The 12324-nt window shown below is 43.6% G+C and overlaps 2 protein-coding genes across 3 annotated transcripts in view; one reads left to right on the forward strand and one right to left on the reverse strand.

The window, feature by feature from the left end:
- The window catches only part of PTPRN (protein tyrosine phosphatase receptor type N), a 45495-nt gene that overhangs the window by 28163 nt on the left and 5008 nt on the right, over positions 1-12324 (forward strand). For both annotated transcript variants that reach the window (XM_039354424.1, XM_039354423.1), the window contains 9 exons: positions 171-235; positions 837-1049; positions 1591-1806; positions 2468-2615; positions 3203-3276; positions 4360-4437; positions 5505-5624; positions 6623-6789; positions 11471-11524. In XM_039354424.1, coding sequence (XP_039210358.1) covers positions 171-235; positions 837-1049; positions 1591-1806; positions 2468-2615; positions 3203-3276; positions 4360-4437; positions 5505-5624; positions 6623-6789; positions 11471-11524 — 1135 coding nt within the window. The remainder of the gene's footprint in view (positions 1-170; positions 236-836; positions 1050-1590; positions 1807-2467; positions 2616-3202; positions 3277-4359; positions 4438-5504; positions 5625-6622; positions 6790-11470; positions 11525-12324) is intronic.
- Positions 9708-12324, reverse strand: part of DNAJB2 (DnaJ heat shock protein family (Hsp40) member B2) — a 36122-nt gene continuing 33505 nt past the window's right edge. Inside the window, exon 11 of the mRNA XM_039354431.1 lies at positions 9708-9981. Coding sequence (XP_039210365.1) covers positions 9971-9981 — 11 coding nt within the window. The 3' untranslated portion in view covers positions 9708-9970. The remainder of the gene's footprint in view (positions 9982-12324) is intronic.

Consider the following 12324-nt stretch of genomic DNA (forward strand, 5'->3'; position numbering starts at 1 on the left):
GTGTAATAACCCCACCATGTCAAACAGAAACAGACCAGTCCTGAAGTCATGCTCCCCTAGCTTCCGTTCATTCAGTTTCTCCCAGTTTCTATTCTTCACTCAGTTGCTGCTTTGCATGTGCCCAAGTTCAGTCCTCTAGTATGGCTTGTTCATTTCTATCCTTCCTCTAGCCCTGGTGAAGTCAGAGCTGGAATCAGAGGTTGGAATAAAGATCCTACAGATGGGTATAGGACAGGTAAGACTTGCCTATGATTGACCTCATGGCATTTTAAAGCTTGGGCAGTGTTTGGCCAAGAGAGAGCTCTGAGAGTTCTGACTCATAAGCCAAGGCCTCAAGTTGCCTGTTTGGAAAGTTTGCTTTCGAGTTAAAGAAGACTTGGGAGCAGGAGAGGAGATGGATCTAAAAAAATTAATCAGCTCTTAGAAGAAGAAAGCCATTGGCTCCAGAATATGGAAAGAATAGAATGAAAATTCAGCAAAGGTTCCAAGTTTTAGTAAATGGGTGGGACAGAGCCTGATGAGATGTCAGAAGGCAGCAGTGGGCAATAGCGATTTTGATAAGGCTCCATAATGCCAGGATGATGGAAGGGCAACTAATAGCAAAGCATGTAGTTTAAACCAGTGATGGTTGTGACTGTTCAGATGTGGTGGAACTACCACTGCCTCTCCCATTTTGCCACTGGCCATGCTGTGGCAGAGGCTGCTGAGAACTAGATCCCAGTGACATTTGAAGAGCTACCATCTCTCATCTTGGGCTAGACTCTGTGCACCATCTGCCTTCGGTGGAGGTGGTTCTTTAGCCTAAGCTCACCTGTTCTATGCCTGTCTTTCCACAGCGTAACGAGGCTACAATGTACCCCCATCCTGCCCATTTCGGCAACACCTTCCACTCGGTGCTGCTCACCTTTGTGTTACTGGCCTGTGTGGCCGGCATTGTCATTGCTGCTGCTGTGGTCTTTTGTCTGCGTCAGCATGCCAAGCAGCGGGAGAAAGAGCGGTTGGCAGGGCTGGGGCCAGAGGGAGCAACCGACAGCACCTATGAATACCAGGTACCAGTGGGATTGATGGCAGGGAGGAACTTCGACATCACTGAGTCTGTCAAGATCACTCGACATATAGCGCCATGGTTCACTAGAAATCATAGGCCGGGATGCCTGGCATTCTCCATTTAGTTACTGAAGCCATTTTTGGAGTTCCACAAAATTGACTGAGATTGCACAAGAGCCCCAAACAAGCCCTAACTAGCTTAGCATGTTATGCAGCGATAACCATTAAGGCTTTAACTGGTGTGATTAAGAGTGTTGGGTAAACACATTCCTAAAACTGGCCTCTCATTCAGTGCCAGAATACAAATGCAAGAACAGATGGCCGCTAGGCATGGCTCCTAGCTCCTTGGGGAGAATTTGACTGAGGTGACCTCAGTTATGCCTTTATTTTCCTACGGCTTTTACATCTCTGAGTAGAAGAATTAAGCATTTTTGGATGATTGGAATGCTTTTTGCCTCTGTCCAACTCTCTGCTTTTCCTATCTTTTGTCTGGTCTCAGTGACCAGTGTGCATGGGTGTTGTAGCTGGGTCATCTTTCCACAGGAGCTCTGCCGACAGCACATGGCTGCCAAGTCGCTCTTTGGCCGTGCAGAAACCCCTCCGCCCCCTGCTCCTGCCGAAAACTCTCGTGTCAGCAGTGTCTCCTCACAGTTCAGCGATGCACCCCAGGCCAGTCCCAGCTCCCACAGCAGCACGCCATCTTGGTGTGAAGAGCCTGTGCAGTCCAACATGGATATCTCCACTGGACACATGATTCTGGTGAGGAGCACCCACACCCTACACATTTGTGCTGTTGGGGGAGCTTGACCGAGGTTTGCAAGCTTGCCAGATAGAGCTTTACAGAAGACATAGATGCGTGGTATCATTTTTGAAGTGAAACACCAGCCTAAGTGGCCCCACTCAATCAACAAGGGCCAATCTCAAAAGCTAAGCAAGATTAGATCTGAGGATAGATTTGATTGGAGACCAAGAGGAAATTCCAGATTGAGAAGACAATGGCCAGAGCAAAGTAGTTCCATATTGCTGCCTGATGATTGCCTGGTTGTATACATGAGATCATCTGGAATTAAGTTTGACTTTTAGGAGGCTTTACTTTTTTCCTTTTTTTAATGAAATTAAAACCTGGTAAGTAAACTCATAGTAAACTCAATGTGGTTGGCTGGGGAATTCTGGGAGTTGAAGCCCACACATCTTAAAGATGCTGAGGTTAAGAAACAGTGCCCTAGATTTTGATAGCAATGTGACAGTCTTTAGATGTATTGAGATTGTCAATTCTGGGAATTCAGTCCCCAAACTTTTTGAAGGTATCAAGTCAGAGAACGCTTTCAATAGATCTCAGTAATCTCTTTGGGGGGGGGAGGGAGATGGAGAGGTATATGTTTAAGTCCAAGATATGACAACTGTTCTGTTGCCACCACAGGCATATATGGAGGACCATCTACGTAATCGTGATAGGTTGGCTAAAGAGTGGCAAGCACTGTGTGCATACCAAGCAGAACCAAACACTTGTGATGTTGCCCAGCGTGAAGCCAATGTCAAGAAGAACCGCAACCCAGATTATGTGCCCTGTGAGTCCATACAAGCACTGCCTATGGGCACTAGAGAATGTGATTGTCTCATTTTATTCCTGTTCCTTGCTGCCTTAGCAGAAGGTTTGGAGTGTGGCCAGAGCATGGTTCTACGGTGATGGCTATAGGCCCGCACTTAAGTGGGCACTGGGGAGGGGAGTGCAGCAAGACGATGGTATGTGGGACAACAGTACAAAATGGGCAGTACATAAAGTGAGTAGAGCCACATCAAAGGGCAGATAGAGCCATATTTTCTTATTTTCTCTGACTTGAGGTGGATTGTTTTTCCTTAAATACATTCAACCTATTTAAAGGGTAATGCTCTTTTCATAAGCTTCCAATCTACAGAGAGAAGCCACAGTCACATTACTGCATTACTGAAATTCAACGTCATTTTGGAGATAATTTTTAGTCACATGCAACTCTGGGGCTGTGGATTCCCTAATACTGGTCTAGAGATGCATCTCTGTGACCAACAATTCAGTGTTGGGGAGATGGCACTGTAGCTTCACAAGAATTCCAGCTTCCTGCTACTCCAGCATCTCTAGACTAGACCATCGGCTTCTTGTTTTTTCTGTTGTTCCTAGATGATCACGTACGCATCAAGTTGAAAATGGAAAGCAACCCATCGCGGAGTGACTTCATTAATGCCAGCCCCATTGTGAGTGACAGACACCCATGTTCCTCTCCTTGCCATTACACTCCGTATCCCAACAAATGCTGCCTCACTGGCTCATTTTTAAGAGGCTGCCTCTGCCACCTTTCCTGCCAAGTCTAGTAGCAGCCATGCTCAGCTAGAAAGGACACTCCCAAAGCCCCCTCTGCCCTGCCACTTGGGATTAAATGTGCCACAGTCATCATTTTTTGAAGGTGTAATGCCATCTGTTCTTTTCAGAGTTCTTCAGCCATCAGCTCTACCTTCTGTTCCCCGGACATATTTGTCAGCAGTGCTTCACAATTGTCTCTCACCTGCCTTTTAGAAGCAGATAGACTTTCTCACTTCCTGGTGTGAAGTCTTGCGTTTCCCAATTGGACAACTGATCCATTAAACTAGTCTCTCCTTTTTCAGTCTGTCTGCATATCTTCTCACCTTAGAGAGATATTCTGTGTCTCTTTCTTCCTACCTTCCATCAAGGATGTCATATTTAAACAGTGTCTCTCCGAGACCAGTGTTCTGTTAAGGGCAATAGGTGGGTGCTACAGGACAGCATTTATTTCTCTGGTTCAGACATTTTCCTCTCTTTCTCCTTCTCTTCTCCAACCTGGCCATGATTATTTATTCTTCAGTCTAATGCATCCAAGTTCCTCTTGATCACCTAGTTTGCTGCTTGTGGATAATTTAACCATAGGCAATACCATTTCATAGTAATACATTGCACTTCTAATAATATACAGTCAAATTTGGTTGCTCTGTGGATCTATTGTGGTGTCTTTATCCAGAATGAACTTGATAAGCAAAGTCAAATAACTGTATTTAACCAAAGGTGTTGTGCCTCAACTTCCATAGCTCTCAAAAGATTATTGGGTGTGTGCCCAAACATCTGGAGGGTGGTAGTAGATCTTTGATGTAGCTTCTTCTACAGCTCATTCTCTTGAGCTTACTTTATCAAGTCTAATTCTCTTCTGTCCCTTCCCTTTTAGAATTCCCAGCTAGCATAGAAGAACTAGGAATTGTAGTCCATACTCAGTCAAAGAGCACTAGGGTGAGGAAAGTTATTTTACTTCATACTCTGTTTCTTTGCAGATTGACCATGATCCACGGATGCCAGCATACATTGCAACACAAGGTCCATTATCCCACACCATTGCTGATTTTTGGCAGGTAAGGCGGCCATGGAGATGTTTATTCTAAAGAGATAACTTTCTTGTGCTGCCTGATAGAGCATTTGGACTGATAGTCCCAAAGATGCTTTTTTTCAAAAGGCAACTGGATTTTGTTTTTCCTTGAAGACGTTTTGCTTCTCATCCAAGAAGCTTCTTCAGTTCTGGAGTTCAGAACTGAAAAAGAAGCTTCTTGGATGAGAAGCGAAACGTCTTCAAGGAAAAACAAAATCCAGTTGCCTTTTGAAAAAAGCACTTTCAGGACAACCATGACCTGGATGACTCAGAATCTCCATAGACATTTGGACTGATATTTCTTTGGCGCAGGAGGTTCTATTATTCCTGGCATTATATTCAAAGCCTTTAGAAGAGAGGCAGATAGACGATAAAGAGTGTGGAGTCCATCTTCCCATTCTGAAACAAAGGCAGGTTTCTGCTCCATATCAACAAAATGAAATACTAGGGCTAGATCAGCGGTTCTCAACCTATGGGTCGCGACCCCATTTGGGGTCGATCGACCATTTTTCGGGGGTTGCCAAAGAAGGCGATCCGCCATTTTCTCCCCTCAGGGCGGCGCCACGCATGCACGCCGCGCATGGGGGCGGCGCCGCGCATGCGCAGAACGTTTGTGTGACGGGGGTCGCTGTCACACAAACGTTGAGAACCGCTGGGTTAGATCATCTCCAATGGCAAACTCCTCAAGGCATGAATGTATGAATGTACAGTTTTATTTGAATTATGTTATGAATGAGTAAGAAGTAAGGCATCAGAAAGAGAGATTGTCACACTTGATGTGCTGAGAAGCTGCTGGGTTCCTCTCTTCCCATTTAGCATTTATTAGACATACTCAATACATTTCCAAGCTGACTTTGCAGCCCAAGGAAATTTAAATCTCTGGGTTTGCTTTGTTTTAATTGGAGGCAGAGACATTCCACAGACTACACTCTCTTCCCGTGTGCCTCTTTTTCACATGGGGGGGGGAATGGCATTTGCACTTCTTTCAATGTGGAGAAGTTGGAATGTACAATATTATAATTGCTCAATCTCCTGACTATTCTGTCTATGTAGATGGTATGGGAGAATGGTTGCACAGTCATTGTCATGCTCACCCCCCTCGTGGAGGATGGCGTCAAGCAGTGTGACCGCTATTGGCCCGATGAGGGATCCTCACTTTACCACATCTATGAGGTAAGGCTGCCCAATTATGTCTTTTCAATGCTCAGCAAAGAGTGGCAAGGGTTCCTCCTCATTCACTGTGGGGAAGTCACTGAGAATGGGGTCATATCTGAGGTAGCAATGATGTCCTTACCAATGCATCTCCCAGAAGTGTGAGCATTCTGCAGTTGGGCTAAACACAGCTTGGTGTGCAAGTTGATCTCCTGTGGAGGATTAATGAAATCTCCTCATTCTTGTGAATACATCATTTTCAGGCAGTCCACAAAAAAAATCATGGGAATATTCTTTCTCTTTCTCCCTGGGCCCCACAGCCATCTGTACAAACTATGACGCTTTCCTAGGCAATATAGCTGGTTGTTTTTTGTTTCTGTTTTTGTTTTACATTCAGTGTTGGAAGCCGGAAGTGGGATATGTATCAAATTGTGCTACTCATGATATGAAGAAAGCAGGAATATGTTTAGATTATTTGACATTACATGATTATCGAATCCCAGTGACTGGAATTCCCCATTCTGTAGGAGAGGAGGATTGATTCAAAATGTCACAATGAATGGCCCACACCTCATTGAAAGACAGCATCCTCAAAAGCAGTAGCCTCTCAATTCTGATGATATAGATAAGCCATAGAGAATTCTGATTGTGGGCAGCAAAATTATGGGCACATGTTGCGTCTATTTTGCTCTAGCTTTATGAAAAGGAAAGCAGAAAAAGGCATTTTAACTGACCCAATAGATCAGACATGTCAAACTCGCAATGTCACGTGATGTCGCGTGACGTATCAGAACTTTTTCCCCATTGCCGGCAATGGGGTGGGCGCAGTTTCCTTGTGACCTATCTGGCCCGTGAGCCGGCAGTTTGACATCCCAGCAATAGATGATCAAGTATTTAGACAAGAATGGGAAAACAAGTTGGGGAGTTAATAGGTTGTATACAGATGGCAAGACTTATTATGTGAAGGAGACTGCTGGCTGTTCTTTTCTCCCTTTCCAAATCCTAATGTCTCCATTCAGGTGAACCTGGTCTCAGAGCACATCTGGTGCGAGGATTTCCTGGTGCGCAGTTTCTACTTGAAGAATGTGCAATCACAGGAGACACGGACTCTGACGCAATTTCACTTCCTGAGCTGGCCAGCAGAGGGCATCCCTACCACCACTAGGCCTCTTCTTGACTTCCGCAGGTAGAAAATATTGTCTTCCTATTGGGAGCTGGAAGGGACATGATTTGTGAGGCTGAGATGGGGATTTGGCCGAGTTTCAGAAGATACTCCAGACCCCATCACTGATTTCCTTTTGCAAAACACAGCCAGGGAAAGGTCCTAGACAATATTAACAGTCTTGCTGTAAAATGAAAGAAGAGCTGGTCGCAAAGACAGAATATCCCTGTGTATTGACTAATTGAAAACAAGTCGCCAGGAAGAGAGGCTGAGTCCTTTATTTTGAGGCAGGCATGCTCCAGTGAGCTTTGGGGAGAGTATGATGCTAGGGATTTGGGGCTGTCGCTAATATAAGATGAAGGTTTGTTCTTTCCCCACCCACAATATTACCATAGCTTGATGCCGATTTTGCTTCACACCCCCTCTCCAGAGGGCTCCCTCAGAGGCTCTTTTAGTAATCTTTCTAGAGCTTTGAAAGTCCTCCCTCCCATCTCTGAGGTCTCATTCAATCATGATTGCATTGGAAGCATGGGTTGTGATTTCCTTTTAACCATTAGCAGCTGAAATAATAGCCCAATCTTTGCTGTAAAAAAGTCTTACGAGTAGCTGGGCACCACTGCTGCTGAAAGCCCCTGTAATAGCTAGAACATTTAGGCCCCCTGGGACTGTGCATTGCAGTTAATTCAGTTCTGCTTAGAAGTGGCAATTACCGTAGAGCTGAGCGAAATCCTGCTTGGAACCCTGCAGGATGGATAGATGTATGGCCCCCATGTTGGGGGGGGGGAGAGAGGATAAAACTGGTGCTGGTTTCCCCCCCACACACATCTGAAGAACTTTTGACTGCTCTGTTGTATGCCTACTAGTAGGCATCACAAAGCACCATACTAAACAAAGGTACTACATAACAGACTCAATAACACATACTAAACAAAGGTACTACATAACAGACTCAATAACACAATTCAAGGTGGTCTGTGTGATGTAGATGCTATACCACCACATTAATATAAAAGAAAAGGAACCTCAAAAAATCTTCATGGGGTGAATTTTATTTAGGGGGCTCTGAGGACAGGGAATGGTATGGTAGAGGTAGTAGGTTGCATATCGTTCAGGATCCCTGCAAGATCACAAGAATAGCAATATTTGTCCCCATTGCTCCAGAAGCCTCTGATTGTGCTGCCTTTGAGAGGCATATAAGAAAAAAGGAGGCTCAGAAAACATGACCAGAAATCGGAGAACTGGTTTATTCCTTTTTTTTTTAACCTAGAACAAAATGATGGTGTGATGGGTCTCTCAGTAGATTCCTGTTTTCAAAACTATTCTAATCTCTTTTATTCCCTATCTTGTCCTTTCCAGGTACTCTCATAAGCTCCTTCTCTTCTTGGATTCACCTGTTCCTCCCCTCCCCTCTGTGCCAGCAATTGGCTCAATACTTGTGCAGGGAGAAGTTGGGATTGGGTGAGACTTAGGCTTGTTCTATCAGGCAGCTGTTAAAAGAACAACTCTGGAACATGTCACATCTGTACATTGCAACCAGTTAGAAATGTGCTGTTCTGTGTGCATGTGACTTTCAAGGCTTGGAAATTAATGGGTAGGTGAGGACCTCATGGCATGGAGGTACAATAGCTCCTTCTGAGCATTTGAGGAGCCCAGGGCACATAACTTGGCAAATTAAAACCAGAAGATCTTCACTTAACTGCTGTTTATCCGTGTTGGTACCTCTTCCTCTTAAGTCTTGATTTGTGGAACATACACTGTGGAGCAATGTTAGGTCTTTCTGACCGCACTGTACCATGCTCTCTCCCCTTTACCACCTCCTCTCCTTCTCCTCTTCCTCTCTCTTTCCTCTATTCTTCACAGCTGCCAGTGTCATTTTTGTGATTTGCAGCTAGTAATCCTGGCCCAGTTGCATAGTCACAAAAGTGATCATTGGCTGCTGTGCCAGCGGCATGGAACAGGAAAGGGCCTGGGTTGCTGTTGTGTCCATTACCTGCTCTCTTGTCCTACAGGACCAAAAGGGGAGATCCTGGTACTCTCCCTTATACAGATTTCCACTGGATAATAGTTAGGGATGAATAAAAGTTCTAAGCCATAGAGCAACAGGTGCCTTGAAAGTCTTGGATGGGTTTGTGTAGGCAAAGAATCCTGAAGTCTCCACCAACCCAGCTGTCAATCCCTATAAAAGCAAGTAACATGGAGTTGGTTGATTGCTTTTATAGCCTACCTACCAGTAGCATGGGTAGTTCAAAAACATGTATATATTTTCAGCTATTCGCTGCCCATTTGGATGGTAGTTCTACAAATCACTCAAAAGACCATCTTTGAATTTGAAATGTGGCATGCTGCCCCAGAATTTCAGTAGTTTCTATATCACAATGCTCAAAAGATATCACAACACTTTAACAATGTAGAACTTTGTAGAAGTTCTAGAATTTCTTAGTAGAACTACGCCTCCCTTTCTCATCCTAAACCCCACTGTCCTAGAATAACCAGCAGCCAAACAACTTAAATATCACTTTCAAACTTTTTTTTTTGAGTTTCATTTAATATATACCTTATTGTTGCCCATATGCATGTGTGGAAGATTCTTCTGAGTAGGTAAAGATTTTTTCAGCCGGCTAGCAAAGAACAACGACAGAAATAAAGGGTGTGTGGTATCAGCAGAGTCACCCTGGGGTGAGCAGAATGTTCTGTCAGAGAATGTTCTGATTTCACAATGGGCCATTCTGGTCTTGGAACAAGCAATTTTGAGCATTCTGGAAGTGATTCAACTGTAAAAGGTTTTACATGCGCCTGATTACACCCACTGAGCTTTTTATATATTCTGACAGCCTGCGGAATAGTCCACAAATAAATCATTAGCACCGTCATAGGCACTCTGATATTGAAATGGAACACTGTTCACTTAAATTGTGTCCATAATACAGAAAGCATTTAGATAATTTTATGCCAACAACTTTACTAGTTGTCGGAACAATTTGTACATATTAGTTTTCATTTTGGTACATATGTTAGGAGGAATGGTGAACAAACCTCTTCCAAAATAATTATACCATGTTTTGCACACACACAAAAAAAGGTACAATAGGCTGTCATCAGTCAGACTAAATCCTTCCTGATGCATGCATTTGTAGTCCATTCAGTAGGGAAATTCTTAGCTCTTCCTCCAAACGCCTCCATTCAGCCCAGCTCCAGGGAAACAGGTCTAGTTTGGATCTGAATTGGGGGAATATTATGAGAAGCAGAGTTATCCACCCATGCAGTCTTCCATTAAAGAAAGCTTTTAATAAGACACCAATGAAACCTTTTCAGCTAAAGAAGCCAGCTATCCGAGTAGGAAAAGGTTATTAGGGGGGGGGGGAGTACAGGAAAAAATAAGGGAAAGCAAGCAGCCAGATAACCAAATTCCTAGTAAAATTAGTGTAGGCAGCCTAACTACATTAGGCTTCTGTTTGAATGTCAATTGGCAGATTTTTTTTCCTTTGCCTCTTTTGCTTTCCAATATTATAGAACGGGTAGTCAACCTTGGCTCTTTTATGACTCATGGACTTCAACTCCCAGAATTCCTGAGCCAGCTTAGCTGGCTCAAGAATTCTGGGAATTGAAGTCCACGAGCCATAAAAGAGCCAAGGTTGACTACCCCGTTATAGAATGTGGAGCAATACAATGGTCAACCAAGCAAAAATATTCCATATCTGATGGGTTAACCCTTCCCCACCCTATTGAAGGCATTCTCAGGTTTCATTAGGCTATTGAATGGAAAGGATTAAACACATTAGATTTCAGGGAAATAATGGATGACTTTTGTCTCTTCAGACTTCTTGGCATGAAATCAATTTTCTGGATTCTTTAGAGGACACCATAGTGCCATACCCCCAAATAGCAACTTTTCACAATAGATGATTGATGGATAGATTGACAAGTGGCTCAAGTAACAGGGAATTTTACTGTAGATTCTGTCATTTAGTACAGGAGTAAGTTACATACTGATAATCAAGAGCAATATTTTCTTTCTAATATGATGTTAAACCTGCAGACAAGATATGACCTAATGGTATCATCATAAGGGAAGGGATCATATTATAACCTTTTCTCTCCATTAGACAGTCATACAAGCAGAGCACATACACATTTTTCCTAGGTATGTTTTGTTTTCCTCTGAGAATGAATGGGAAGTCGCAAATCCATTCAGCTTGTTGACAAATTTCAGAGGGTTCACAAAAATAAGATTGGCTCACACATGGATCATTTACTCTTGATTCAGTTGACAATTTGGCATTTTCAAGTATTTTCAATGTATAAACAAAAATGGGCTCCTGTGTAATAAACTCAATTGAAAATCCACACTTGGTTTAGTTGGAAATAAGCCGATATATGGTATATTTTGCCTTAGTTCCTTAGCCTCCTGTTGTATTTCCACCCTAGACATAATTTGGCCATTTTAGGTATTGTTCCAGTTGCTCTGCCTGGGTGCTACGCAAATGTTTTCCAGGTGACTTTATAATGTTTCCTACACATGCAGTTTTCATATGTTAGATTACAATCACTAGCTGTAAGTGAAATACTTTTCATTTCCTGGATGTCTTCCTTGCTGCTTGTTCCTGCTTGGCTGTTCAGGGACAAAAAGGGAGCTTAATCCACATGGGTTTTCCCTAAGAGTTCATCTGAAACCCTGTCTGATCCCATCCTCTCATTATTCCCGCAGGAAGGTGAACAAATGCTACCGGGGCCGCTCATGCCCAATTGTCGTGCACTGCAGGTAATGACCTGGTCAGGGAATTGAACAGATGTCATGAGAAAAAAACTACTTCCTTTGGTGTTGACTTTTCAAGCAGACAAGGGATGTGAGATCTTTTGTCAGGGGTGTGTGACAAGAATAAGAATCCATTGGAGTTGGGAGGTAATGCATTCAAATAAGTTATGAAAAGAGTTGCGACTGGGCAGGACAAAGAGCTAGAATTTTGGCCCTCATAGCAAATGCATTCCAGAAGTTCAAAAGTCTGGTCAGGAAAAGGACAGCAGGTTAACCTACCATTCAGGTTCACAAACATCCTTCCAAGAACTAAATGTGGGTTAGACAGCATCACCACCAGATGGATTCGTAGCTGGCTGACCAGCCCACTCAGCATGTGCTCCTCAATGGAACTGCATCTACATGGAGGGAAGTGTGTAGTGGGGTCCACAGGGCTCTGTTTTAGGCCCAGTGCTCTTCAACATCTTCATCAGTGATTTGGATGAGGGGATAGATGGGGAACTCATCAAATTTGCAGACGACACTAAGCTGGCAGGAATAGCCAACACTCCAGAAGATAGGCTTAAGATACAGAAGGATCTTGACAGACTGGAACATTGGGCGCTATCTAGCAAAATGAAATTCAATGGTGAAAAAAGTAAGGTTCTACCTTTAGGCAAGACAACCCAAATACACAGGTATAGTATAGGTGGTACCTTGCTCAATAGTAGCAACTTGAGAGGGATCTTGGAGTCCTAGTGGACAATCACTTAAATATGAGCCAGCAGTATGCTGCAGCTGCCAAAAAAGCCAACACAGTGCTGGGC

This window comes from Crotalus tigris, unplaced genomic scaffold, assembly GCF_016545835.1.
Source record: "Crotalus tigris isolate CLP2741 ecotype Arizona unplaced genomic scaffold, ASM1654583v1 scf7180000018550.1270297659:1495590, whole genome shotgun sequence".
NCBI lineage: Eukaryota > Metazoa > Chordata > Lepidosauria > Squamata > Viperidae > Crotalus > Crotalus tigris.